General features: G+C 38.8%; 1 protein-coding gene across 3 annotated transcripts in view; it reads left to right on the top strand.

The window, feature by feature from the left end:
- The first annotated feature begins 911 nt into the window (after nt 1-911).
- NPHP3 (nephrocystin 3) overlaps nt 912-24,718 on the top strand; it is a 52,049-nt gene continuing 28,242 nt past the window's right edge. The window contains exons 1-13 of one of the 3 annotated variants that reach the window (XM_060781811.2): nt 912-1,106; nt 3,208-3,901; nt 6,418-6,543; nt 6,783-6,933; nt 8,734-8,886; nt 10,245-10,378; nt 11,150-11,310; nt 14,951-15,098; nt 15,554-15,628; nt 18,070-18,249; nt 18,947-19,050; nt 21,090-21,204; nt 23,856-23,999. In XM_060781811.2, the coding sequence (XP_060637794.2) occupies nt 3,548-3,901; nt 6,418-6,543; nt 6,783-6,933; nt 8,734-8,886; nt 10,245-10,378; nt 11,150-11,310; nt 14,951-15,098; nt 15,554-15,628; nt 18,070-18,249; nt 18,947-19,050; nt 21,090-21,204; nt 23,856-23,999 (1,845 nt within the window). In that variant the 5' untranslated portion in view covers nt 912-1,106; nt 3,208-3,547. The remainder of the gene's footprint in view (nt 1,107-3,207; nt 3,902-6,417; nt 6,544-6,782; nt 6,934-8,733; nt 8,887-10,244; nt 10,379-11,149; nt 11,311-14,950; nt 15,099-15,553; nt 15,629-18,069; nt 18,250-18,946; nt 19,051-21,089; nt 21,205-23,855; nt 24,000-24,718) is intronic. The other 2 variants (XM_067470210.1, XM_067470211.1) reach the window with 2 other exon arrangements.

Below are 24,718 nucleotides of genomic sequence, written 5' to 3' on the forward strand. Positions count from 1 at the left end.
AAAGTAGAAGGAAAAAGGAAGAGGGGCCGACCAAGGGCAGGATGGATGGATGGCATCCTTGAAGTGACTGGACTGACCTTGAAGGAGCTGGGGGTGGTGACGGCCGACAGGGAACTCTGGCGTGGGCTGGTCCATCAGGTCATGAAGAGTCGGAGACGACTGAACGAATGAACAACAAACATTTTCCCCAAACTCTACTAGTGTTCATATTTGGGCATTTTGAGTATTTGTGCCAATTTGTTTGAGTCCACAGTGCTCTCTGGATGTAGGTGAACTACAACTCCAAAACTCAAGGTCAGTGCCCACCAAACCCTTCCAGTATTTTCTCTTGTTCATGGGAGTTATGTGTGCCAAGTTTAGTTCAATTCCATCATTGGTGGAGTCCAGAATGCGCTTTGATTGTAGGTGAACTATAAATCCCTATAACTACAACTCCCAAATGACAAAATCAATCCCCTCAAAGTATGCACATTTGGGCATATCAGGTATGTGTGCCAAATTTGCTCCAGTGAATGAAAATATATCCTGCATATATGACGATACATAACAGTTGCAAAATTACAGTTATGAAGTAGCAATGGAAATAATGTTATGGTTGGGGGTCACCACAACATGAGGAACTGTATTAAGGGGTCGCAGCATTAGGAAGGTTGGGAACCACTGGCTTAAGACCTTGTAGAACTACAAATCCCAGAATTCTAGAGTGGAGAGCCATCCTTTAGAGAGCCTACTTTCCCTCTCCCAAGCCTCTAAGTCAGAGTGAGGAGGGTTGCCACGTCATCGCCCTCCTCCCCCGCCCCCCGCCCCCGTCCAAAGCCATTGGAATTCCGAAGAGAGCGAAGAAGACAAAGAGGGCGCTGATTGGCCAATCCCAGCCTCTGTCTCCGCCAATCGCCTTCGGCTCCGTGAAAACTTATGGCGCGCCTCTTCCTTCGGCGGGGCTTCTTTCGGGCTTTTCCGGAGGAGCCTGCCGAAGGCTTTGAGGCCAAATCCTGCTCCCTTTTCAGGACAATCGGGATGGAAAGAGTCCCAGCTGGGAGTTGCTAAGCTGTAAATCTTGGCAGGACTTGCAGCTTTGATGTGGCCATGTCTAGGTTTACTCAGAAGTAAGTCCCACTGACTTTATTGGGATTTAGTCTCATCTCTGAATCTTAATTTAATTTGCAAGATCTTAAAGTCAGAGGGGGAATGTGCTTTCCCATTCTTTTAAACATGTTGTTATTGTGTGTCTTCAAGTCCTTTGGAACTTTTAAGGTGTCCTTGGCCGCCCTCTGAGGCTGAGAAAGTGTGACTTCCTTGGATTTTCCACTGCACTGACATCTCTTTTATTAGTGGAGTAGATATTATTCTCTGTGATTGTGAGTATGAGTTTGAAGTCAAAGTGTGGTGGCTATGGCTGGATCTCCCAAAATCTGTATATGTTCATAAATGGCATTTTCCCATATAATGTCAAAGAAAAGATTCAGCAGTTAATGGTTGGGTAGATTTTTTAAAAAATACTCCTTTTTTTGGAGCTGGTTTATTATTAGGTTCTTGTGGGTTTTTTCGGGCTACAGGGCCATGTTCTAGAAGCATTTCTCCTGACGTTTCGCCTGCATCTATGGCAAGCATCCTCAGAGGTAGTGAGGTCTGTTGGAAATAGGACAATGGGTTTATATATCTGTGGAATGGCTGGGGTGGGGCAAGGAGCTCTTCCTTGCTGGAGCTAGGTGTGAATGTTTCAACTGACCACCTTCATTTGCATTTGAAGGCCTGGCTGGGCCTGGGGGAATCTTTTGTTGAGAGGTGTTAAGATGTGCCTGTTTGTTTCCTCTCTGCTGTTTTGCTGTTGTAATTTTAGAGTTTTTTAATACTGGTAGCCAGATTTTGTTAATTTTCATGGTCAGGAGAAACGTCAGGAGAAATGCCTCTAGAACATGGCCCTATAGCCCGAAAAAACCCACAAGAACCTAGTGATTCCAGCCATGAAAGCCTTCGACAATACATTGGTTTATTATTATTTTTTACAACATTTATATGCCACCCTTCTCACCCCAAAGGGGACTCAGAGCGGCTTACAAGGTATATATGCATACAATATATTATATTATTAGCATAGTACGATATCAATATTAAATATTACTATATTGTACTATACCACTATATTGTAATACAATATATTATATTATTAGCATAGTACAATATCAGTATTCAATAGTACTATACCATTATATTGTAATATTATTAGTAATATTACATGTAATATAAATATATAATTATAATATCATGTTAGTAGTAGTATTATATTGCATTACATTATAATATTATAAATATATGTATATACAATATATTATATTACATTATATTTATTCTTAATATAGAGTCAATACAGAAGTGTATGGTATAGTATGGGATATAGTATTGCTGTATTTCTTCAATTCTAAGACACTTTCCCCCTATATACACATCTCTTAAAATAGGGTGTGTCTTACACTTAATAGCATCTTCCAATTGAAGAAATAGGCATAGTTAAGCCTCTTTTAATAGGAACTCTCAAGCAACCGGAAACAACATTTATCTGACATCTACCAATCTCCCAGGGGTGCCTGTTAATTGAGAGTCTGCTATGTACCACTGAGCTAGTCAATGTACAAGGGGCTTTGGTGGAGAAATTACTTAGGTATAGTTTTGGGTATAGTATTAGTTAATAACTCAAGCAACTAGAAAACTACATTTATCCGGCACCAATCAATCCCTATATGTCAGATAAATGTTGTTTCCGGTTGCTTGAGAGTTCCTATTAAAAGAGGCTTAACTATGCCTATTTCTTCAATTGGAAGATGCTATTAAGTGTAAGACACACCCTATTTTAAGAGATGTGTATATAGGGGGAAAGTGTCTTAGAATTGAAGAAATACAGCAATACTATATCCCATACTATACCGTACCACTTAACTGAGATTCTAGTATAACATTATGTAACAAAGTTTGAAAAATTTTCTGTGTCTGGTTTGAAACTGTTATTTCGTGTTTAATTGTTCAGTACTTACTTTGAAAGTAGTTGTTCTACACCAGAAACTTTGTTTTTGTGGCTGTCACAAGCTATGTTGGATTGTTTGAGACACTATGAGATATTCGTTCAAAAACTATAGCAAACTGTGCTGCGGGATGTCTCGCAAAAACTAAGTTTGTGTAGTTTAATAAACCTTTTCCGTGTTTTTGTGATAGAAGCAATTAGGAAATGACATTTATAATCCAGAAACAAAAACCGTGTTACATACTGTAATTGTAAACTGCAGAGTTTCCATCTTGAAGATTTTGAAGGCTGCTTACAGAGATTAAAACCATGCACATGTGCCGTATATAAAAGTCTGTCTATAGAAAAGAAGGCAAGAAGCATCTCGCCTGTTAGAAGATAACTGGGACGAGATGGGAGCATCACGGTCCATACCACAATTGTGATTTGGGGTATAAATAACAAGGAGAATGGATCATCTTCTGGCACAGAAATTGGGGGCATTATCTTCTATCCAGAGGAAGCAGAATTGATGCGGGATCCTCTGCAGTCATGGGGACCGCCTCCTCCTTAGTAAGCCCCATAGGCACAGTTGGGGAGGTGATCGAGGACACCTACGAAGGTGGTGGCGGTGAGGCCTGTGAGATCCCTGTGGAGGTGAAGCCCAAGGCTCGCCTCCTGCGCAGCTCCTTCCGCCGTGTGGGGACCTCGCGGCCTGGAGGCCTCATTGGGGCCAGCTTCAAGTCCACGGCCTCGGTCCAAGAATTGGAGTGCATGGCCGAGTACGAGCGCCTGAGGAAGGAGTATGAGATCTTCCGCATCAGCAAGAACAATGAGGTGGCCTCCATGATGAAGAAGGAGGCCAAGTTGGACAAGGAGAACAAGCGCTTGCGGGCAGAGCTGCAGGTAACCACTTGAACTGTTGGAAACCGCTTAGAGTTTCCTTTGGGGGAGAAAAACGGTATATAAATGTAGTAAATAAATAACTTGGAAGGTGGTGGTGCTATGAGATGGCAAAAAGAGCAGAGAGCTTCACTCTGTAGTGCAACTCCTAAAATCCCCCAACACCATTGCAATAGTAATGCTGATTGGAATATTCTGGGAGTGGTAGTTCGCTAAAATCATCATCATCATTACATAGCCCAACAAAAAAGAATCTCGGGATCTTGGTTTTAGATTTGTTCCTGGAGTTATTTGGGGTTCTGTTTCAGAAAATTGCATTGGATAGACCGCATTAGCTATAGTTTCTTAGATATAGTTATCATGATTTTCTATGAGCAAGCAGATAGAAATTGGTAGATGGCATACATTCTGTATGTCAAGAACTAGAGTTGATAGGGGAAATCCAGTGCCATTTTTGGAATCAGCAGGTCAGATATAACAGGAAACAGATCTAACATCTGAGGCGACAAATGTCTGTTGGCCATTGTTGTTGTTATCAAGGAAGAGGGAACTAGAGAGTGTGTGGCGATCGGATCCGAGCGAGCCAAATCGAACACGATTTGTGTCCTTTTTTAAGGGCATATGTCGCGGCAATAAAAGCCGCAAAGAAAACTGGCTGGCAGGGACGAGAGATAGGGCCTTCTCGGTGGTGGCTCCTCGGCTGTGGAACACCCTTCCTGTCGACATCAGGCTAGCTCCCTCCCTGTTGATATTCCGCAGGAAACTAAAGACCTGGCTGTTTAGAAGGCATTTGAACAAGAAGTGCAATAATTGGTAATTGACCGTAAGAATGGAACAACGGAAATGATATTGGATTGTGGAATTGACGATGAGACGACACGGAATGGTTTTTGTAGTAATGCTGATATTTTTGATGTGATGTTTTGATAATGATGAATTTGTGGATTGTATTGCACTATGTCTTGTATTTTGTACCTGTTTTTATATGTTGTACACCGCAATGAGTCACCCCAGGGCTGAGAATTGCGGTATATAAACACAGTAAATAAATAAAAAATAAATAAATAAATAAATAAATAAATTTATATGCGTTCCCCTTTTATTAATAGATACTCAAAGTTATAAATGCAATACAAAAAAGCCTTAAAACTATAAAAACCAAAATATAATAAAAGCAAACACTGTTTACAATGAAGACAGTTCACCACATTAAAAACTAATTTAAGAAACATCTTCAATACCTATATACCTGAGTATAAGCTGACCCAAATATAAGCCGAGGCACCTAATTTTACCACAAAAAAACTGGAAAACGTATTGACTTGAGTATAAGCCAAGGGTGGGAAATGCAGCCGCTATTGGTAAATTTCAAAATAAAAATAGATATCAATAAAATTACATTAATTGAGGCATCAGTAGGCTAAATGTTTTTGAATATTTACATAAAACTAATTTAACTTAAGACTCCAACTCTGATTAAATCATTATTCTTACATTCTTCATTGTAAATGTGCTTACATATCCTTCCAATAATCACCATGGTTTATTTTAACTATACATTTTGGGGAAAATGCTGTGTGTATATGAATAAGGAAAAGTGGGAAAGACTGGCACTGAGAGAGGAGGAGAGGAAGGTGTGCACTATATGAGAGAGGAGGAGAGGAAGGAGAGCTGGGTTGCTGTGTAGAGAGGTGAGGGCCTGGCAGGAAGGCGTGAGGCTGAAAGAAGTCCTTCTTTCAGCCCCATGCCTTCCCACGAGGACCCTGACCTGAGTATAACCCGAGAAGGGGGGCTTTTTCAGCCTAAAAAAGGGCTGAAAACACTAGGCTTATACGCAAGTATATACAGTAAGTTTTAACATCTAACTTGGTTTTAAAACTTCCTAAAAGAGAGGGAGAAATACAGGATGATACAAATATTAATATAGAATTAAACAAACCAGTCAATTCAAATCAAAATCACTTAAAACACGAGCAGCATACTCTTTACATGTCGTTAAGTCCCACCAGAGGTGGCCCTAGGTGATTTTCAATGGTAAGCAAACAGTATTTTGGTGCCCCCCCCCCCCCCAACCAATCACTGATATATATTTTCTGTTCGTCGTGGGAGTTCTGTGTGCCAAGTTTGGTTCAATTCCATCATTGGTGGAGTTCAGAATGCTCTTTGATTGTAGGTGAACTATACATCCCAGTAACTACAACTCGCATATGTCAAGGTCTATTTTTCCCCAAGAGCGCCTCAAGAGCGCCCCTGGGAAAAATCAACTATACCGCAAATGCTTACTTTGCGTAATGGGTTGAGCCGCCCCTGAGTCCCACTGAGTTCAATGGGGAGTGTTTAAAATTACTCAGAAAAAGGCTATGCTGTTGGCCTTATAATTCTGTAATTGTGCAGCACCAAGAGACGCTTTCTGCAAGCTGCTGATTTCCTTGTTCAACATTTCGATAGTTAGGAGTTAAATGTTTGCAGGCTGCAATTTTTCACTCTGGGGAAAGAGAACTAATGTTGGTCTTTTGCAGGCACTCCAGAAAACATATCAAAAAATACTCAGAGAGAAAGAAAGTGCTCTGGAAGCCAAGTACCAAGCCATGGAGAGAGCTGCTACATTCGAACACGATCGAGACAAAGTCAAGAGACAGTTCAAGGTACTGTAAATTGCTTCTTCAAAGAGCCAATTCACATTTTGGGTGCAAATTGCTATGAAGCAAAAATGGGGTCACTGAGAAAGAAGAGGAAAATATAATAATCTTTGAGGAGAACTCAGTGAGTACAAGAATTACAAGTTCAAACAAGGCTTTAAAAAGTATGTTGGGTTTAAAAAGAGGTGCATATCATTCTAGGTCTTGTCATCATTGTTACACATTTAATTCTCTTTCGCATACAGATTTTTAGAGAAACTAAGGAAAATGAAATCCAGGATTTACTGAGAGCCAAGCGAGAGTTGGAAGCAAAATTGCAGAGGCTACAAGCTCAAGGCATCCAGGTATTTGATCCTGAAGAGTCTGATTCAGATGACAGCTGTACAGAGGTTACTGGTAAGTGGGTTGTTGTAAGTTTTTTGGGCTGTATGGCCATATTCCAGAACTGTGATGTTTTGAAAGTTCTTTTGACTGCAAGAAAATCAGTTCAGTTTGAAATCTGTGATATACAAATTGCTTCAAATATGTCTCACAGTTTTAAATTGAATTTTTTAATTGTTCTAGTATGCTGTCATGAAATGCTGGGATTTAGAGCCAGATATGCATGTTTAATAAATGAATAAACAAGTGTTAACCTCTTTTCTTGGCCTTACTCACTGTGATCAATTTTCTGTATTTTAATGTTCTGATTTTATATTGTTGCTCTGTTTATTTGTATTGATTTTTGTATCTTATTTTATTTTTTATGTTTTATTTTCTGTTGTGTTCTTGTGTTACATTGTTTTACTGTATTGCTGGGCTTGGCCTCATGTAAGCCACCCTGAGTCCCCTTGGGGAGATGGTGGCGGGGTATAAATAAAGTTTTTTATATTATTATTATTATTATTATTATTATTGACACAAAACCACAGTATGTCACAGCACATGAGATCTATATGCTGGATTTCGTATCACAAAATCATAAGTTGAACACTTCCCAAGCGTCTAGGACTGTGTGATGTATTTTTGAATGATGTGTGCAGATCCAAGTAAGGTGACCTTTTGCAGTTGACAGATTGTGATTTTGTCAGTGTTTATTGTTTCCAAATGCCGGCTGAGATCTTTTGACACGGCACCCAGTGTGCCAATGACCACTGGGACCACCTGTACTGGTTTATGCCAGAGCCTTTGCTGTTCGATTTTGAGGTCTTGATAGCGGCTGAGTTTTTCCTATTGTTTTTCCTCAATGTGGCTGTCACCCAGTATGGCGACATCAATAATCCAGACTTTTTTCTTTTCCACAATCGTGATGTCTGGCGTCTTGTGTTCCAAAACTTTGTCAGTCTGGATTCGAAAGTCCCACAGTATTTTTGCATGTTCATTTTCCATGACCTTTGCGGGTTTATGATCCCACCAGTTCTTCACTGCTGGCAGGTGGTACTTGTGTACTTGTGACGTAAGTTCCAGTGAATCATTTGGGCCACAGAGTTGTGCCTCTGTTTCTAGTCCGTCTGTGCAATTTTCTTGCAACAGCTGAGGATATGGTCCATGGTTTCATCAGCTTCCTTGCACAGTCTGCATTTTGGGTCATCAGCTGATTATTATTATTATTATTATTATCTGCCCTGAAAGTTAATTTTTGAAAGGCTTTCTTTCAGAATAAAATCCCAAATGTGTCTCATATCCTCTTTGGACTTGTTTTTTTTTTAAGCATGTTATTTATTAGTATTTACCGTCCTTTAATTAATTCTCACAATGGCCTTGTGTAGTAAGTCAGAGTAAGAGAAAGTGACTGGCCTGAGTTTCATGGTTTAATAGGGAAGACATCTTGGAGCGCCAAAGCCCCAATCCAACATGACACATTTGCTCACAAGGGAACTATGCATTACAGTGAACATATTTTGAAAAAAAAAACCCAAGTAAACCAACAATTTACTGATAACCACTATTAATCTGAATTAGAAGCCCATTCTAGATTTCTGCTGAGAATCCCCCTCCCCTTCCCCAATTGCTTTTCAGACACAGCCAGAAAAAGTAACTTTTGGGAGCTGTAGCCCCCAAACTTTCCCAGTCAACATAGCCACGAGTCAGCTCTTGCAGACTCGCTTCTTCTGATAACTGTAGTCCAAAAATAAGTGAAATACTCTACCCTCAGAAAAGAATGGTAAATTGGTTGTATTTATACTGTTTCAATTTGGTCTTGGTTTTTATTTTAAGCCGCTGGCGCTCAGACTGAATACTGGACGGGGGGCGCATTGGGGAGCGAACCATCCATGGGGAGCATGATGCAGCTCCAGCAGTCTTTTCGGGGCCCGGAGTTTGCACACAGTTCCATTGATGTGGAAGGGCCATTTGCAAATGTCAACAGGGGTAAGTACTTCATTCTTTCTCTGAAACAAAAATGATATACAAACATACACATATATATCTATACATAGACACTCAGAGTAATACCCCTGTACTCACAATACTAATACGTGTGTTTTACTTACCCAGATGTGATGAATATGTCCTCTCTAGGTATTTGGGTCCTCCAGAGAGGACTGTGCTATGTTTCAGCTGTGATTAGCATAGAGTCACCCTTCCAATGGAAGTCATTCATTCCAATAGAGTTTCCTATTATCTATGGTTTCCTGTTTTCATTGTAAGTTCAGGAAAAAAATATTCTGCAGATAAGGTTGTCATACTGTATTTTTTTAGAGCTTTTCAGATTTATTTATTCAAATAGACATACATTTGTGTTTGTTGTGTACAGTACAATACTTTTCAGCTATTAGTGTTCCATAATTATTTCTCAGATAATATGGTTTATTTATATGTATCTTTATAGTACATATAAAGATATCATAGCCTCTATCTTAATATCCGTTTCCTCATACTCTATTTTAAAGAGATCTGAGATAAAATGTTGCTAGGTATAACATTTGCGGCATTACAGGGTACATTTATGTGATTATGAATTCATACTTTACATCAATGCATATTATTACTTTCAATCAAACAAGTAATTTTACTGCTAATTTTAGAAGTATTACTGTGCATTTTATAGCCAGCTATCTTATTATATGAATCCTTTTCTATTTTGAAACTCAAAGGCACATTGTAAGTACAATTCAAAGTGCTGGTTTAGCCTATATAGCCCCAAACGGTTCTGGCCCAACTTACCTGTCCAAACGCATTTCCCATTATGAACCCTCCAGGACTTTAAGATCGTCTGGAGAGGCCCTGCTCTTGATCCCGCCTTTGTCACAAGTACGTTTGGTGGGGACAAGAGACAGGGCCTTCTCAGTGGTGGTCCTCGGCTATGGAATGCCCTTCCCAGGGACATTAGATCCCTTTTAACATTTCGGAAAAAGTCAAGACTTTGCTTTTTGAGCAAGCGTTTGCAAATGCAATACAACAGACATAGAAAAATGGAATGACTGGAAGATGTGACTGAACAATGTTTTTAACAAGGAGACCCTAATGGTACATTTTTTATTGATTTTGCTTGGTTTTATATTTGTATTAATGTTTTGAATTGTATTTTATGGTTTTGGTGCTGACTGTAAACTGCCCTGAGTCACCTGCAGACTGAGAGGGGCGTTATATAAATATAGTAAGTAAGTAAGTAGATAAATAAATACTACTTAGAGTTTCAGGAGTTCAAGATAGTTCTCCATTCTTAACATACTGAGTAAAATATTATTTCTCTCTCTCTCCCTGTTGTTTCTTGTTTTTTTTTGTAGATGATTGGGATACAGCTGTTGCCAGTTTGTTGCAGGTGACTCCGTTGTTTTCCCACTCTTTGTGGAGTAACACAGTAAGGATATATCTCATCAACACAGAGGAAACTCAACCAGAAGTCGACATTTTCATACAGGTATGAAAAGCAAATGAAATAAAGGGAAAATGGAAGGGAAAAGGAAGAGGGGCCGACCAAGGGCAAGATGGGTGGATGGTATCCTTGAAGTGACTGGCTTGACCTTAAAGGAGCTGGGGGTGGTGACGGCTGACAGGGAGCTCTGGCGTGGGCGGGTCCATGAGGTCATGAAGAGTCGGAAGCAACTGAATGAATAAACAACAGCATAAAAAGCAAACCATGATGTATTGATTTTGCACAGTTTCTCATTGTCCAGCATTTGCAGAGCTGTTAAATGCTTCTGGAAGTTATAGGCAAAAATGTGAGTAGATAAATAGGTACTGCTTAAAGTGGGAAAAGGCAAAGAGATGCTCCAAGCAGTCTTGCCAGCCACACAATCAGGAGATGACAATGAAGGCTCCCCAGCTTGAAAAATGGAGGAAAGCACCTTCGCAGAGCCAGAGATGAGCACTGCCTCCAGAAGCCGGAAATGAAAATGTGAAGCCTTTGTTTGTGTTTGTGTGTTTCATTGTTTCTTATTATAAAGGCATTGAATGTTTACCTATGCGTGTAAATGTTGTAATCCCCTAGGGAAGAAGGGCGAAATATAAATAAAGTCTATTATTATTATTATTATTATTATTATTATTATTTAGACTGTGCTTTATTATATTAATCCTGGTAAATATACTAACTGTACAATGAAATGATGATTTAATTCCCTGAGTTTGTGTATAGCGCTTCTTGTTTGTCCTCCCAAAACAAACCATGGCTTTTTTCTTTCCATTTCAGAAATATTCACCAAAACTACAAAAATATTGTGAGACAATGGAATACTTCTTCCAAGTGGTCCATTTTGCAGTGGAAACAGACAGTCCTTTCCAAGCTGTAAGGAAATGGGAAATCGAGAAGAGTTCCTTAGCAATTTTATTCCTACATCTCAGTTTGCCTAGGTAAGTCCACAGCTATGAAAAGGGATAGGACATATTAATACGAAAATGTTTTAGGAGAAAACAGTTGAGACTATCAATAAAATTTAAATAATCTTGGTTACCTAAAAGGTAAAGGTTTCCCTTGACATTAAGTCTAGTCGTATATGACTCTGCAGGGTGGTGCTAATCTCCATTTCTAAGCCGAAGAGCCGGCGTTGTCTGTAGACACTTCCTAGGTCTTGTGGCCAGCATAACTGCACGGAGCACCATTAGCTACCTGCAGAAGCAGTACCTATTGATCTACTCACATTTGCATGTTTTTGAACTGCTAGGTTGACAGAAGCTGAGGCTAACTACAAGAGCTCACCCTGCTCTCCAGATTCGAACCGCCAACCTTTTGGTTAGCAAGTTCAGTGGTTTCACCTGCTGGTCCACCAGAGGGCCCTGGTTACCTAACATTCATCTAATCATAAAGCTACCTGTCAAAAGAAAAACTTGACTGTTTCTAGATACCATGGCATGTAGAGTTTCCAAATGGGATTGAGATCAAATGAAGGAATTAGATGGGTCATGAAGGTATCTAAATCAGATAAGAACACTGTGTGAGCAGGAGCAAGAGGGCAAAGGATGGCAAATGCATCCTTCGCTGTCCCCTTTGCATGATTGTAAATTCTGTGTTTGATTTTCGAATATACAGTGTGGAATATTATTTTAAAGAGTAATTATTACTCCCCACTCCATTATTGTTGCAGTAGCAGCTCTTTGTATTACCTTTTTGTAAGTGTAATTGGAATGGTTACTTTTACAGCTCGAGATTTTGATTTTTGTGGATTTGATTATTCATGGATTTGATTGAAATGTTATCTCTAGTAAACTCTAGGTCCTCCAGTGTGATTGTGGTCAATTTCCTTTATTATTATTATTGTTATTATTGTTATTATTATTATTATTATTATTATTATTATTATTATTATTTAAATGTTACTTTTTCTCCCAAAAGAATCCCAAAGCAGCAACTTAGACCTAGAAATATGCAGAGAAAACACCTCTAGGAATCTCTAGGTCCTCCATTGCAATTACATGGCCACTGTGCAGCAAAAGTTGACCATAAAACCATGTTGGAAGACTGAGAAATTATTAAGACAGGTGCTCTCTCAAATAAAAATAATGTTATTTGTGGTTTTTCACTTTCACTGAAGTCGTATGGCTCTAATTCCAGAGAATGCGGAGAGCTGACTGTAATTAGTTTTTGATAATTACAGTCCCCAGGGCTATGGGGCAAAACACTGTGTCTTCCTGTTACCTCAGCACCACAGCAAAGCAGGAAGCAGTAGCATGGGCGATTCTTGAAGTATATGACATTTCTCCTCTATCATTTAGGGAGGTTATACTCCATGATTATAAAAATAATAGAGTTGCATTGCAAAAGCAGTGAACTGTTCCTCATTCAGTTATAATTTTTATGTAATGTAGGTATGCTTTTAATGCTGGGAAGAATTATTTACAAAATACAGCCATTCAGTAACAAAGCTCTTTTATCTCACCCTGAGTTTTTAAATCATTTTATGTACATGCGGCCCACTCACTGTCATTATGTTTGATTTACAGCTTTTTTTCTCTTTATGTTTTGTGCATATTGTGCATTATACTTTAATGCTATGTTGTTTATTTTATTGCAATTTGTATCTTATTTTATTGTAATCTGTTGTTTGGGCTTAACCTCATGTAAGCCGCCCCCAAGTCCCCGTTGGGGGAGATGGTGCTGGGGTATAAATAAAGTTTATTATTATTTATTATTATTATTTAAAGCAGGATTCAAAATGGTCTTGACAGATTAGAGAGATGGGCCAAAACTAACAAAATGAAGTTTAACAGTGACAAATGCAAGATACTCCACTTTGGCAGGAAAAACGAAATGCAAAGATACAGAATGGGGGATGCCTGGCTCGAAAGCAGTACGTGTGAAAAAGATCTTGGAGTCCTCGTGGACAAGTTAAACATGAGCCAACAATGTGATGTGGCGGCAAAAAAAGCCAATGGGATTTTGGCCTGCATCAATAGGAGCATAGTGTCTAGGTCCAGGGAAGTAATGCTACCCCTCTGTTCTGCTCTGGTTAGACCACACCTGGAATATTGTGTCCAATTCTGGACATCACAATTCAAGAGAGATATTGACAAGCTGGAATGTGTCCAGAGGAGGGCAACTAAAATGATCAAGGGTCTGGAGAACAAGACCTATGAGGAGCGGCTTAAGGAGCTGGGCATGTTTAGCCTGAAGAAGAGAAGGCTGAAAGGAGATATGATAGCCATGTATAAATATGTGAGAGGAAGCCACAGGGAGGAGGGAGCAAGCTTGTTTTCTGCTTCCTTGGAGACTAGGACGTGGAACAATGGTTTCAAACTACAAGAAAGGAGATTCCATCTGAACACGAGGAAGAACTTCCTGACTGTGAGAGCCATTCAGCAGTGGAACTCTCTGCCCCGGAGTGTGGTGGAGGCTCCTTCTTTGGAAGCTTTTAAACAGGGGCTGGATGGCCATCTGTCAGGGGTGATTTGAATGCAATATTCCTGCTTCTTGGCAGGGGGTTGGACTGGATGGCCCATGAGGTCTCTTCCAACTCTTTGATTCTATGTTTCTATGATCTAAGTGATACTCCAGATTTTTCATCATTTTTTCCATGATGCCTTTCGCTCTACCAAAAATGCAACACTTTAGTGTGGTGGAAGGGGCAAAGATGAAAGGCATACCCACTAACTATCTTTTTGTGTATATATAAGAGTTACCTTCCATCTCGGTATATTTCTACACCAGTTATGGGCAAACCCAGGCCTGGGAGCTGCATGCGGCCCCTTGGGCTCTTTTCTTAGGTCCTCCTCTCTCTCACCATCTTATCCTTCCTTCCTTCTCTCTTTCCTTCCCTCCCTCTTTCTCCTTCCAGCCTTCCCTCCCTTCCACCCTTTCGTCCTTCCTTCCTTCCCTCCATTCCCTTCCACTCTTCCTTCTATCCATCCTTCTTTTCCTCCCTCCCTCTCTTCCTTTGTTTTTTTAGCTTTTTCCTTTCTCCTTCCCTCCTGAGGGATGTTTAGCTGTGAGAAGAAAGTAAAGTATTCAAAAGTAAGTAATGTTTTTGGCGTTGGATGCCAAAAAGGCTTTTGACAATGTAAATTGGAATTTTATCAAAATTTTAATAAAAGAAATGGATATGGGATATTATTTTGAGAATGTAATTGGCACAATATACGATAAACAAGAAACAAAAATAATAGTGAATGGCCAGGAAACAGAGACAATTGATATCCAGAAAGGAACAAGAAAAGGGTGACTCATATCACCCCTAATATTCATTTTAACACTAGAAATATTATTAGATAGAATAAGAGATGACAAAGAAATAGAAGGTGCAAGAATGCAAGGTCAGGATTACAAGCTCAGAGCTTTCGCTGACGACATTAGGGTAGGGTAGGTTGAGATATATGTTGAAACATTTCCTTGACTCAATACTTGTTTTGGTCTTGGTTTTTGAAAACACGTAATTTGAAATGGCTTGACCTTTTGCAGTAGAGTTGTTACAGGAAAAAGGGCACCCTTGAGGGCTGATGTTCATTGGACTTTTTACTGTACTAAAATAGTATAGTTCAAGTATGCTGGTTTCTGTTGCAGCTGTCTCATGGATGAGTGTGAAGAAGCCTTTCTGAAGAACCCCGAAGGGAAGCCTCGGCTTATTTACCACCGGCTGGAAGAAGGCCAAGTCAGTTCGGATGCCGTAGAGCAGTTAGTTGAGCAGGTTCAAATTGTGAACAAAGCCAAGGTAAGGAGGAGTTGTCCATCCTTAGTATCCTTATTGTGACTGCTTTTCTTCTTGTTTATTGCACAGCACTTGTTACAACCACTGTTTACAGAATCTCCACATTGCCCCCCCCCCTTTTCCCTAAATACTAAGGGTACACTGGAGTATCCAAGAAACTAATGCAATTGCACATGCTAATAAGAGCTGGCTCTAGCATGCTGGCTAGGATTCTCGTAGGGAACTGCCATTTTCTATAAGGGATGCAATGTTATTTCTCTATAATATAAATGGGACTTGAGAATCCATAGATTTTGGTATCCAGTTTAGGTTTGGAGCTAAACTGCAGTGGATACCACTCTATATGCTTTCTGAGTAGGATATAGTTCTTATACAAGGCTTGAAAAAAAACTACTGCTTTTCTATCTCAGCAACATTGGAAGACCTCATCATTTCTGTCTTACTTTCCCTTCCTCCAGATTATCAACCATACAGGAGGATTAGAGGAAGGAGCCTATGAAGTCTATAATTACGTTGAAAAAACCATCAAACAGGTATTTTTTTCTCACCCCTGTTTCAAGCATCATGTCTGTGATAGAAAAACAACATATAACTACTGTTATGTATATATGTATGTATTATGTATCTATTAATGTAACTCATTGAACAAAATATTCACTTCCCTTTCCCTACTATTAAATTGTTGTTTTTATTGTTGTTTTAAATTGTTGTTTTTATATGCTATAGTTTTTAATTTACTGTATTATACTGTGTGTTTATTTTATGCTTTGTGCCATATGTAATAACAATAATATAATATAATATTATTATTTAATGTAATATAATATATTGTATACACATGTAATATTTATAATATTATAATGTAATGCAATATAATAAATAATATATACTTATATTATATGTAATATTACTAATAATATTACAATATAATGGTATAATACAATATAGAAATAATTAATACTGATATTGTACTATGCTAGTAATATATGTATATATATCTTGTAAGCCGCTCTGAGTCCCCTTCGGGGTGAGAAGGGTGGCATATAAATGTTGTAAATAAATAAATAAATAAGCACAGATTGTTATATTATTAAATTTCTTAGAGCTTTTAAAAAAATCCATAAGCACTTTCAATTCTTTAAAAAAAACTTCAATTGGGCATCTTAATTTAGTAGTTTGGACCAACTCAACAATAACAATCCACTCTTCCATCATTGGTGCTTCATTCACTTTCCATGCTTATGTCTTAACTGTGCCATAGATATGAATTGAGGACAGTACAGTATGACTGTTATTCACAGATTCAATATTCAGTTTCATTTGTCCACACTCCAAGAATACTTTGTGGGCCTCTCTAGGTCCTCTAATGTGATTTTATGGTATAATAAAATTTAGGGTTTGGTATTATCCATGGTTTCATTTATTTATGGGAGTCTTGGAATGTTTTGCTGTGGATATGAGGGTCATACTGTATTTGAGTATTAGCTTCTGTCCTTAGCATCCTAGCTTCTTTTAGGATTAGAAAGGAAGGATTTAGAGGTAAGTCTAAACCAGTAGACCGTGGACCACTAGTCCCATGTAGTCCCATGTAAGCCACTTCGAGTCCCCATCGGGGAGATAGTGGCGGGGTAGAAATAAAGTTTACTATTATTATTATTAGTGGTCTGCAAGAATTAAAATATGGTCCACAGCTTCACCATTACTACACCATTGCCTTGAAACCATGCAGCAATGAGACTGACTGGTCTCGTGAAACCCTGTTGTAATGCCGAGGCATCAGGGATGTTGAGAGGGGAGAGGCTGACTAGCCACGAAAACTTACTACTACCACATCAGCTCTAGATTATTAAATATGGTTTTCTGTGGGCAAGCAGATGAGAACTACAGGGATGGCATATGTTCTGTATCAGAAAGTAGATTTGATGTGGTTCACCCAATGCAGTTTTCTGAATCAGCACCCCAAATAATCAAACTGATTGTAAAATTGACCAAAAACTGGTTTGTAACCCTTTTGGTACTAATTTTGGAGAGTGCTCCCTGGTCAAAGTAGTCCCTAGTCAAAAAAGGTTGGGAAACACTGGTCTAAACTTAGTACTGTATATACCCGAGTATAAGCCTAGTTTTTCAGCTCCCTTTTTAGGCTGAAAAAGCTACCCTCGGCTTATACTCGAGTCAAGGTTGTTTGTTATTTTTCTCTATTTCATTTTTATTACATTTATTATTTTTCTATATTTATTATTACATTTATGTTATTTTACACTATTATTATTTTATTGTATTTATTATTTTACTCTATTATTTATTTATTTATTTACTTACTTACTATATTTGTATTCCGTCTTTCTCAGCCCATGGGTGACTTTATTATTGTTGTTATTATTACATGTATTATTTTACTCTATTATTATTACATTTATTATTTTCTCTGTTTATTATTAGTAGTAGTACATTTATTATTTTACTCTATTATTTATTTATTTATTTACTATATTTGTATACCGCCTTTCTCAGCCCATGGGTGAATTTATTATTGTTATTTTTACATTTATTATTTTATTCTATTATTATTATTATTACTTTAATCTCTTTATTATTATTGGAAGGATACGTAAGCACATTTACATGGAAGAAGGTCAGAATGATGGTTGAATCAGAGTTGGACAATCTTCTCTTACATTACATTTTTATGTAAAGATTTAAAAACATTTAACCTACTCATGCCTCAATTACTGTAATATTATTGGTATCTATTTTTATTTTGAAATTTACCATTCGCTGCTATATTTCCCACCTTCGGCTTATATTCGAGTCAATACATTTCCCCAGTTTTTTGTGGTAAAATTAGGTGCCTCGGCTGATATTCAGGTCGGCCTATACTCGAGTATATACGGTACTTTGGTTTTTCTAATTAGCTGCTTCTTAGGAAAGAGTCGTTTACTGCCTCTTCATATGATCTCCTTATGTCCCCTCACAGGATATATTAGGCTGTGAAATTACACAGCTAGAAAAGAAAGACATAACTGATAATAGTGACTCTTCTGTTTCTGAAGAGGAGGTTTTTGGAGATGTCCTGTGGGATGCTCATGACGAACAAGAACAGATGGAGGCTTTCCAGCAGGCTTCCAATTCCTCTTGTGAGCTAGGATTCGAGAAGGTAGGTTCACCCATGTTTTTAAGGCCGAGGAAGCATCTGCATCTGTTTTCCCTTCCCTTTCAAGAAGGCTGCTGCTCTGCAGAAGGAACAGCCCTGGAGGCTTTCAGCCCTCAAGCTAAAGGAGGCCATATGTGTAGGCAGATGACACACTTGGCTCTGGGAGAGATTCCAAAAGTGTCTATATTAATGCCTTGCCAATGTGGTCTTCATTTCTGCCTTTGGCGAGGAAATGTTGTGATAATATTGCAGCATATTCTATGCTTCCAACGATGAAGATAAAAAGGAATAATTCTTGAAGTCTTTAAAATAAACAAACTTAAAGTCTATGGTGTTCCCAGGTTGGGTGGATGTATGGGTGCGGTTCGGGGAAGTAAGAATTGCATAAAACCCAATCTATCAGGACCTTCTAATGTTAAAATTATAAAAAAATTAAACACTCTTAACATGGATCCAAATTAAAATCAGTGAGACTTAGAATCATAGAGTTGGAAGAGGCCACACAGGTCATTCAATCCAATCCCCTGCCATACAGGAAAAGCACAATCAAAACACACCCAAATTAACAGAGTTTAGGTTGAGATTTGGGCATGTCAAAATGTATATCCTGCTGTAGGAATGTTCAGACCAAGTAGGGATGATAGTCCTTTCTTATTCTTTTTAGTTGAATTCTCCACTGTTTTGTTTGTTCTGTCCACAGTATTACGAACGACTAAATGACCTGGTGGCCGCCCCAGCACCAATCCCCCCACTTCTTGTCTCTGGAGGACCAGGATCTGGGAAATCTCTCCTTCTGTCTAAATGGTACCACTTTCAAAATGTCTTTTTCAGGGCATTATGGTTATTTATTTCCAATATTTCAACCCCACCCTTCTCAATTCCCGAGGGGGGACTATTTATCTTCGTCCAAATAGACATCTCTCACCACAGTAGCAGAATAGTACATAGAAGAGGAAGCAAAACATTTATTTATTTCAAGTATTTATATCCTGTCCTTCTCACCCCCGGAGGGGGACTCAGGGCGGCTTACAAAAGGCAACCATTAGATGTCAGCAAGATACAAGTAAAATATCACAATTAAAACAGCAATTAAAATACTTATGTACATTCAATTTAAGACAGTCTGCCAGTTCAAACTCATGGTCCAGGTCAGTCCGTAGTTGGTCTTAAAACAATCTCTTCCTAGTTGCTATATCTACTGCTGAAATGCTTGATCCCACAGCCAGGTTTTGAGTTTTTTACAAAAGGCCAGGAGGGAGGGGGCAGATCTAATTCCACAGCTGAGAGGCCACAACGGAGAAGGCCCTGTCTTTCGTCCCCACCAGTTGCACCTATGAACAAGATGGAACCGAGAGCAGGGCCTCCCTGGATGATCTCAGTGTTCTTGATGGTTTGTAGAGGGAGATACATTCGGATAGGTAAACCGGGCCGGAAACATTTTAGGGCTTTATAGGCTAAAGCCAGCACTTTGAATTGTGCTTGGTAGCAGACAGACAGCCAGTGGTGTTGGCGTAACAGTGGGGTTGTACGCTCCCTGAATCCCGCTCCAGTAAGCAACCTGGCTGCCATTCATTTTCCAGTCCCGATTCAAGGTTCAGGTCATCACCTATAAAGCCCTAAACGGTTTGGGACCTGCCTACCTTCGTGACCATATCTCCCTCCATGAACCTGCCCGATCCCTTTGTTCTCCAGGGGAGGCTCTCCTCTCATCCCTGCCGTTATCTCAGGCCCACCTTGTGGGGACAAGGGAGAGAGCTTTCTCGTCAGTAGCCCCTCGACTTTGGAATACACTGCCCGATGAGATTAGGCGAGCCCCTACCTTAGAAAGCTTTAAGAAGAATCTCAAAACCTGGCTCTTCTGTTGCGCTTTTGGTGATTAACCATATAATCTGAGGTTGCTGCTACCCCTCAACATTTCTCCTTAGAGTATACCTCCTCCTCTCCTGTATGAAGACCTTTCTTGACCTCATGTCCGAAGAATTTCTCCTTCACAAATAATCTGCTCCATTCCTATCTCCCCCCGTGATTTTAGTTTCTTAGATTTAGTATTTTATTCTGTACATGCGGCCTGCTTGCTGTCACTGTCACAATCACTGTGTTATGATTGATTTTAATTTTATATTGTTTGCTGTATGTTTATGTTTTATGTAATTTATCAAGTTATTGTCTGTGTTTTGATTTTAGTTATTGTATTGTGTTGTTGGGCTTGGCCTCACGTAAGCCGCCCCGAGGCCCCATCGGGGAGATGGAGGCGGGGTATAAATAAAATGTATGTATGTATGTATGTATGTATGTATTTATTTACGACATTTATATGCCACCCTTTTCACCTCTCTTCATTCTGATATTATTATTATTATTATTATTATTATTATTATTGATGTGGAAGCTATATTATGTAGATATTGGGTTGTGTTTCCATTCTGATTCCTCTAGGCCAGGTATGGGCAAACTTTTCCCTCCGGGGGCCAGAGGAAAAAACCTAAAGGGCCACATCTGGCCTGCAGGCCTTAGTTTGCCCATACTTTCTTTAGCCAATATGGCCATTGGCCAGGAATACTATGAGTTGTGGGTCTAACGGACACCTGGAAGGCCAGAGATTCTGTGTTGACCATATTGTGTTTGGTGAACCAATTTTACGACTTGTGGTATCTTACTGTGATTTTCTCCTCTTTCTTCTGTTTTAACAACAGATAAGTAAAACAATATGAAAACATTAAATAAAAGTTTAAATTTACATTAATAATTGACATTATGATAGCTTTGCAGGACCATTTAGATGTTAACATGCAGTTTCAAGTGATGTGGTTTGATGAACCCTCTTCTCCCTCCATCTGTCATAGGATTCAGTTGCAACAAAAGCATTCACCAAATACACTCATTCTATATCATTTTGTTGGGAAACCCATGTCAAGCAGCTCAGAGCCTTCACTGATCCTCAAACGTCTCACTTTAAAGGTATCCCCATTTTACTCTGAATCATTGCATGCTTTTAAGGAATTGAATTCCTCTGTCTCCGATAATAAGTTTGGAACTGTGTCACCAAAGCATGTTATAATATATTTTCTTACATTTCCTTTTTGGCTGAACTCAGTACCTATATTGTTCTAAATTCCTATAAACTTTTTAAAAAATGTCATGGCTATAGCGTGCGTATGCTTGTGTTTATGTATGTATATGTGTGTGAGAGAGTGAGAGAGTAGAGAGAGTAATATGTTTTTGTAGCTATTTCTAGCCATCTGGACAAGGAAGAGAAGACATGTGGTATTTCTTTTGTTTATAGCCTTCAGCAATTCCAGCCTACAGTTTTCCAGTTGGCAGCACATCACACTGCCACTGGGGTTTTCTCACTTGAGTTAGAATCATAGACTCATAAATTTTGGAAGAGACAACAAGGGCCATCCAGTCCAACCCCTAGCCATGTGTTTAGAGATATGTGATACAACCATTTAAAATACCTTCTATGCCCAGAGGATGATTTTGAAGAGAAGTGAAATTTCTACTGATTTTCTTAGTACAGCTAGTTGTCTCATCTGTGATGTCTGAAAGTAGTTACACTCTGGTGAAATACTGATAACACTGACCATCACACATTTTAGTGCTTTGAATGTTAGAGTTATTTCTGAGTATATTTGACCTGCTGATTTTAAATAAAATGGCATGAGTTTTCTCCTATCTGCTCTAGTTTTTGAGATATAGAACAAATGCCATCTAGCAGTATTTGGAAAGACATGAGCTTGTTGGAAAACATAACCTTTTGGGGAAATGATACCATAACCTTTTGGAAAATGGCATTCGCCATAACTTTTTGGGAAATGGAATCTCCCTAAGAAGAGTTAAAAACTTACTTGACTCAATCTTCTCCCCAGTGGCAAATATCCACCATCATTCATGCAAGTCAATTATGTTTCTCAGTTGTTAAACTGATATACTTAGATATTTCTTTGAACTGTTAGGGGCAAAGACAAAGGTATGCCATGCCATGCTATGCCATGCAATGCATATCAATCCAGTTGCAGATAGGATTTGAAGTAGTTTCTCTGTGTAGGTAGCACAGGACATCCTTCTTAGGATCTTAACAGTCCATTGTCTGAAGCAGGGGTCCTCAAACTATGGCCCGGGGGCAGGATGCGGCCCTCCGAGGTCATTTACCTGGCCCTTGCTCAAGTTCAACCTAAGTCTGAAACAATTTGAAAGCACACAACAACAACAACAACAACAACAACAATCCTATCTCATCAGCCAAAAGCAGACCCACACTTCCCATTGAAATACGAATAAGTTTATATTTGTTAAAATTGTTCTTCATTTTAATTATTGCATTATTTTTAAGTGGGGTTTTTTGCACTACAAATAAGATATGTGCAGTGTGCAAAGGAATTCATTCATTTTTTTTTCAAATTATAATCCGGCCCTCCAACAGTTTGAGGGACTGTGACCTGGCCCTCTGTTTAAAAAGTTTGAGGAACCCTGGTCTAAAGCATCTCTCTGTTCTGAGAGTTTCATAGAGCCTCTGTCTTCCTAAAGCATTCTGTTTCTACAGAAGTCTCTCAATTGAAAGTCTAATGGCTTCTGAAAGCATACTGTACTATTTCTGAAATGGAGTCTGAGTCCTGAATAGTCCCAGATCTGATCATATGATCTGCAGCCCCTCCCACAACATAGAGTTAAGGAAAATTGCATACCAATACACACATATACAATACAGTAAGCAGTCTGAATTATATACATAACAAATAATTAGTGTAGGCTTGAAGAAGGTTGCTATTTCCAGCAGTTGCCATCTTCTCACTCATAGAAAAACATAATCATATTTAAGAAAATAGGGCCGATGCAGTCTATCCAACACAATTTTCTGAATCAGCACCCCAAATAACAACAGGAACAGGCCTAAAAAAGATACCAAGAAAAAATTCTTTTGGTTGTTCTGTGTAATGAGTACTTTTTCCCAAATGTAAGTCAGTGGCCAGGTTCTCCATCTGTTCTCCTTACGCTTTTCAGCCCTATTTGGAGTAAGTGGGTTTACCTAATGCTACCATCCATTTTCATTTCTTATCAGTTTGCATTTGGACACTGCTAACAAAGAGAATATATGAAACCATTGTATAATGTTTAGGACTGGACTGCTCAAAATCATGTATCAATGTCCATTTCTCTATCCTGAATAGTATCACCATAAAACCAGATTTTGCCTCCCAGCTCTAACAAATCACAAAAGTGCTCGTTTGTTCTGACGTCTTTCACAAATCTACAGGAAGAATGGTTCATTCTCATGCAAGACATGTTTTTAATTTTCAAATGTTAACATAATTGTGTTTTCATTCATTTTTGTATCTTCCTTTTCCAGTGAAAATTCAATTAACAGGAAATGTCATGAGATAATTGATTGGAAGGTTTATCTTGAATTTCCAAATGCAGAGTGCTTAAGAAAAGAAAAGGGATGGAAGCTTGGTAAAACTTTATTCTCTGGATTACTGTTCCCCAAATCCACCAGCCAGGGAGTTCCAGACCAAAATAGTTGTTATAATTGCTGCTTGTTGTGTGTACATGTCTTTCCTTTTTATATGTACAAATGTAGATAACACACTCTCATGTCTATCACTGTGTAGCTTATGCAGCATTCCTGGTCAGTCTCTCCTTTGACTCTGGATCCCACAAAGCTATTGGAAGAATTTCCTCATTGGCTAGAGAAACTTTCTGCTCATCACCAAGGCGGTGTTATTATAATAATTGACTCTATTGATCGAATCCAGGTAATATTTTGTAACATTATTATCTCCCATGTTACCAAGAGGTGAAGCTAGAACTTTTGGGAAAGGGATGGCCTTTGAGATCATATTCTTTTGGAAAATCATAATCTCCAAAGTCTTTTGGAAGCGTGACCTTTTGGAAATTTGGCATTCAATACAATTTGGAAAATCATAGCCCTTTTGTAAAGTATTATCTTTCTGTGAAGATTTGAGTGAATCTCCTCTTTAGTGGTATATATCCACTAGTATTCATGCAAAGCAAATTAGGTTTCTCAGTTGTCAGACTAATATACCTGGTTATGTCTTTGAACTGCTAGGAACAAAGATTATGCCAATGCACAAAATATATAGCAGATCTTCAGAAGTGTTATTTCAGTTTCCCAAAAACATCTACTCTCCCATAAAATACCTTTGGCTCTAAATCATGCTCTCAAGAGACAAAAATAAGTAGTAGTCATCGTTAAAAATAACATAGTTGGTTTATATTCGCCATTCAGGTACATTGCTTATCAGTTGAAAGTTCAAACAGTAAGTTTTCTGAGGCATTCTGTCGCAGTCTCTTCTCATGTCTAATGCAGTGATTCTGAACCGGTGGGTCCCCAGATGTTTTGGCCTTCAACTTCCAGAAATCCTAACAGTTGTAGACCAAAACACCTGGAGATCCACAGGTTGAGAACCACTAGTCTAATACATAACAAACACTGACTATACAATACTGTCTG

This window comes from Anolis sagrei, chromosome 6 (genome assembly GCF_037176765.1).
Source record: "Anolis sagrei isolate rAnoSag1 chromosome 6, rAnoSag1.mat, whole genome shotgun sequence".
NCBI classification, from domain to species: domain Eukaryota; kingdom Metazoa; phylum Chordata; class Lepidosauria; order Squamata; family Dactyloidae; genus Anolis; species Anolis sagrei.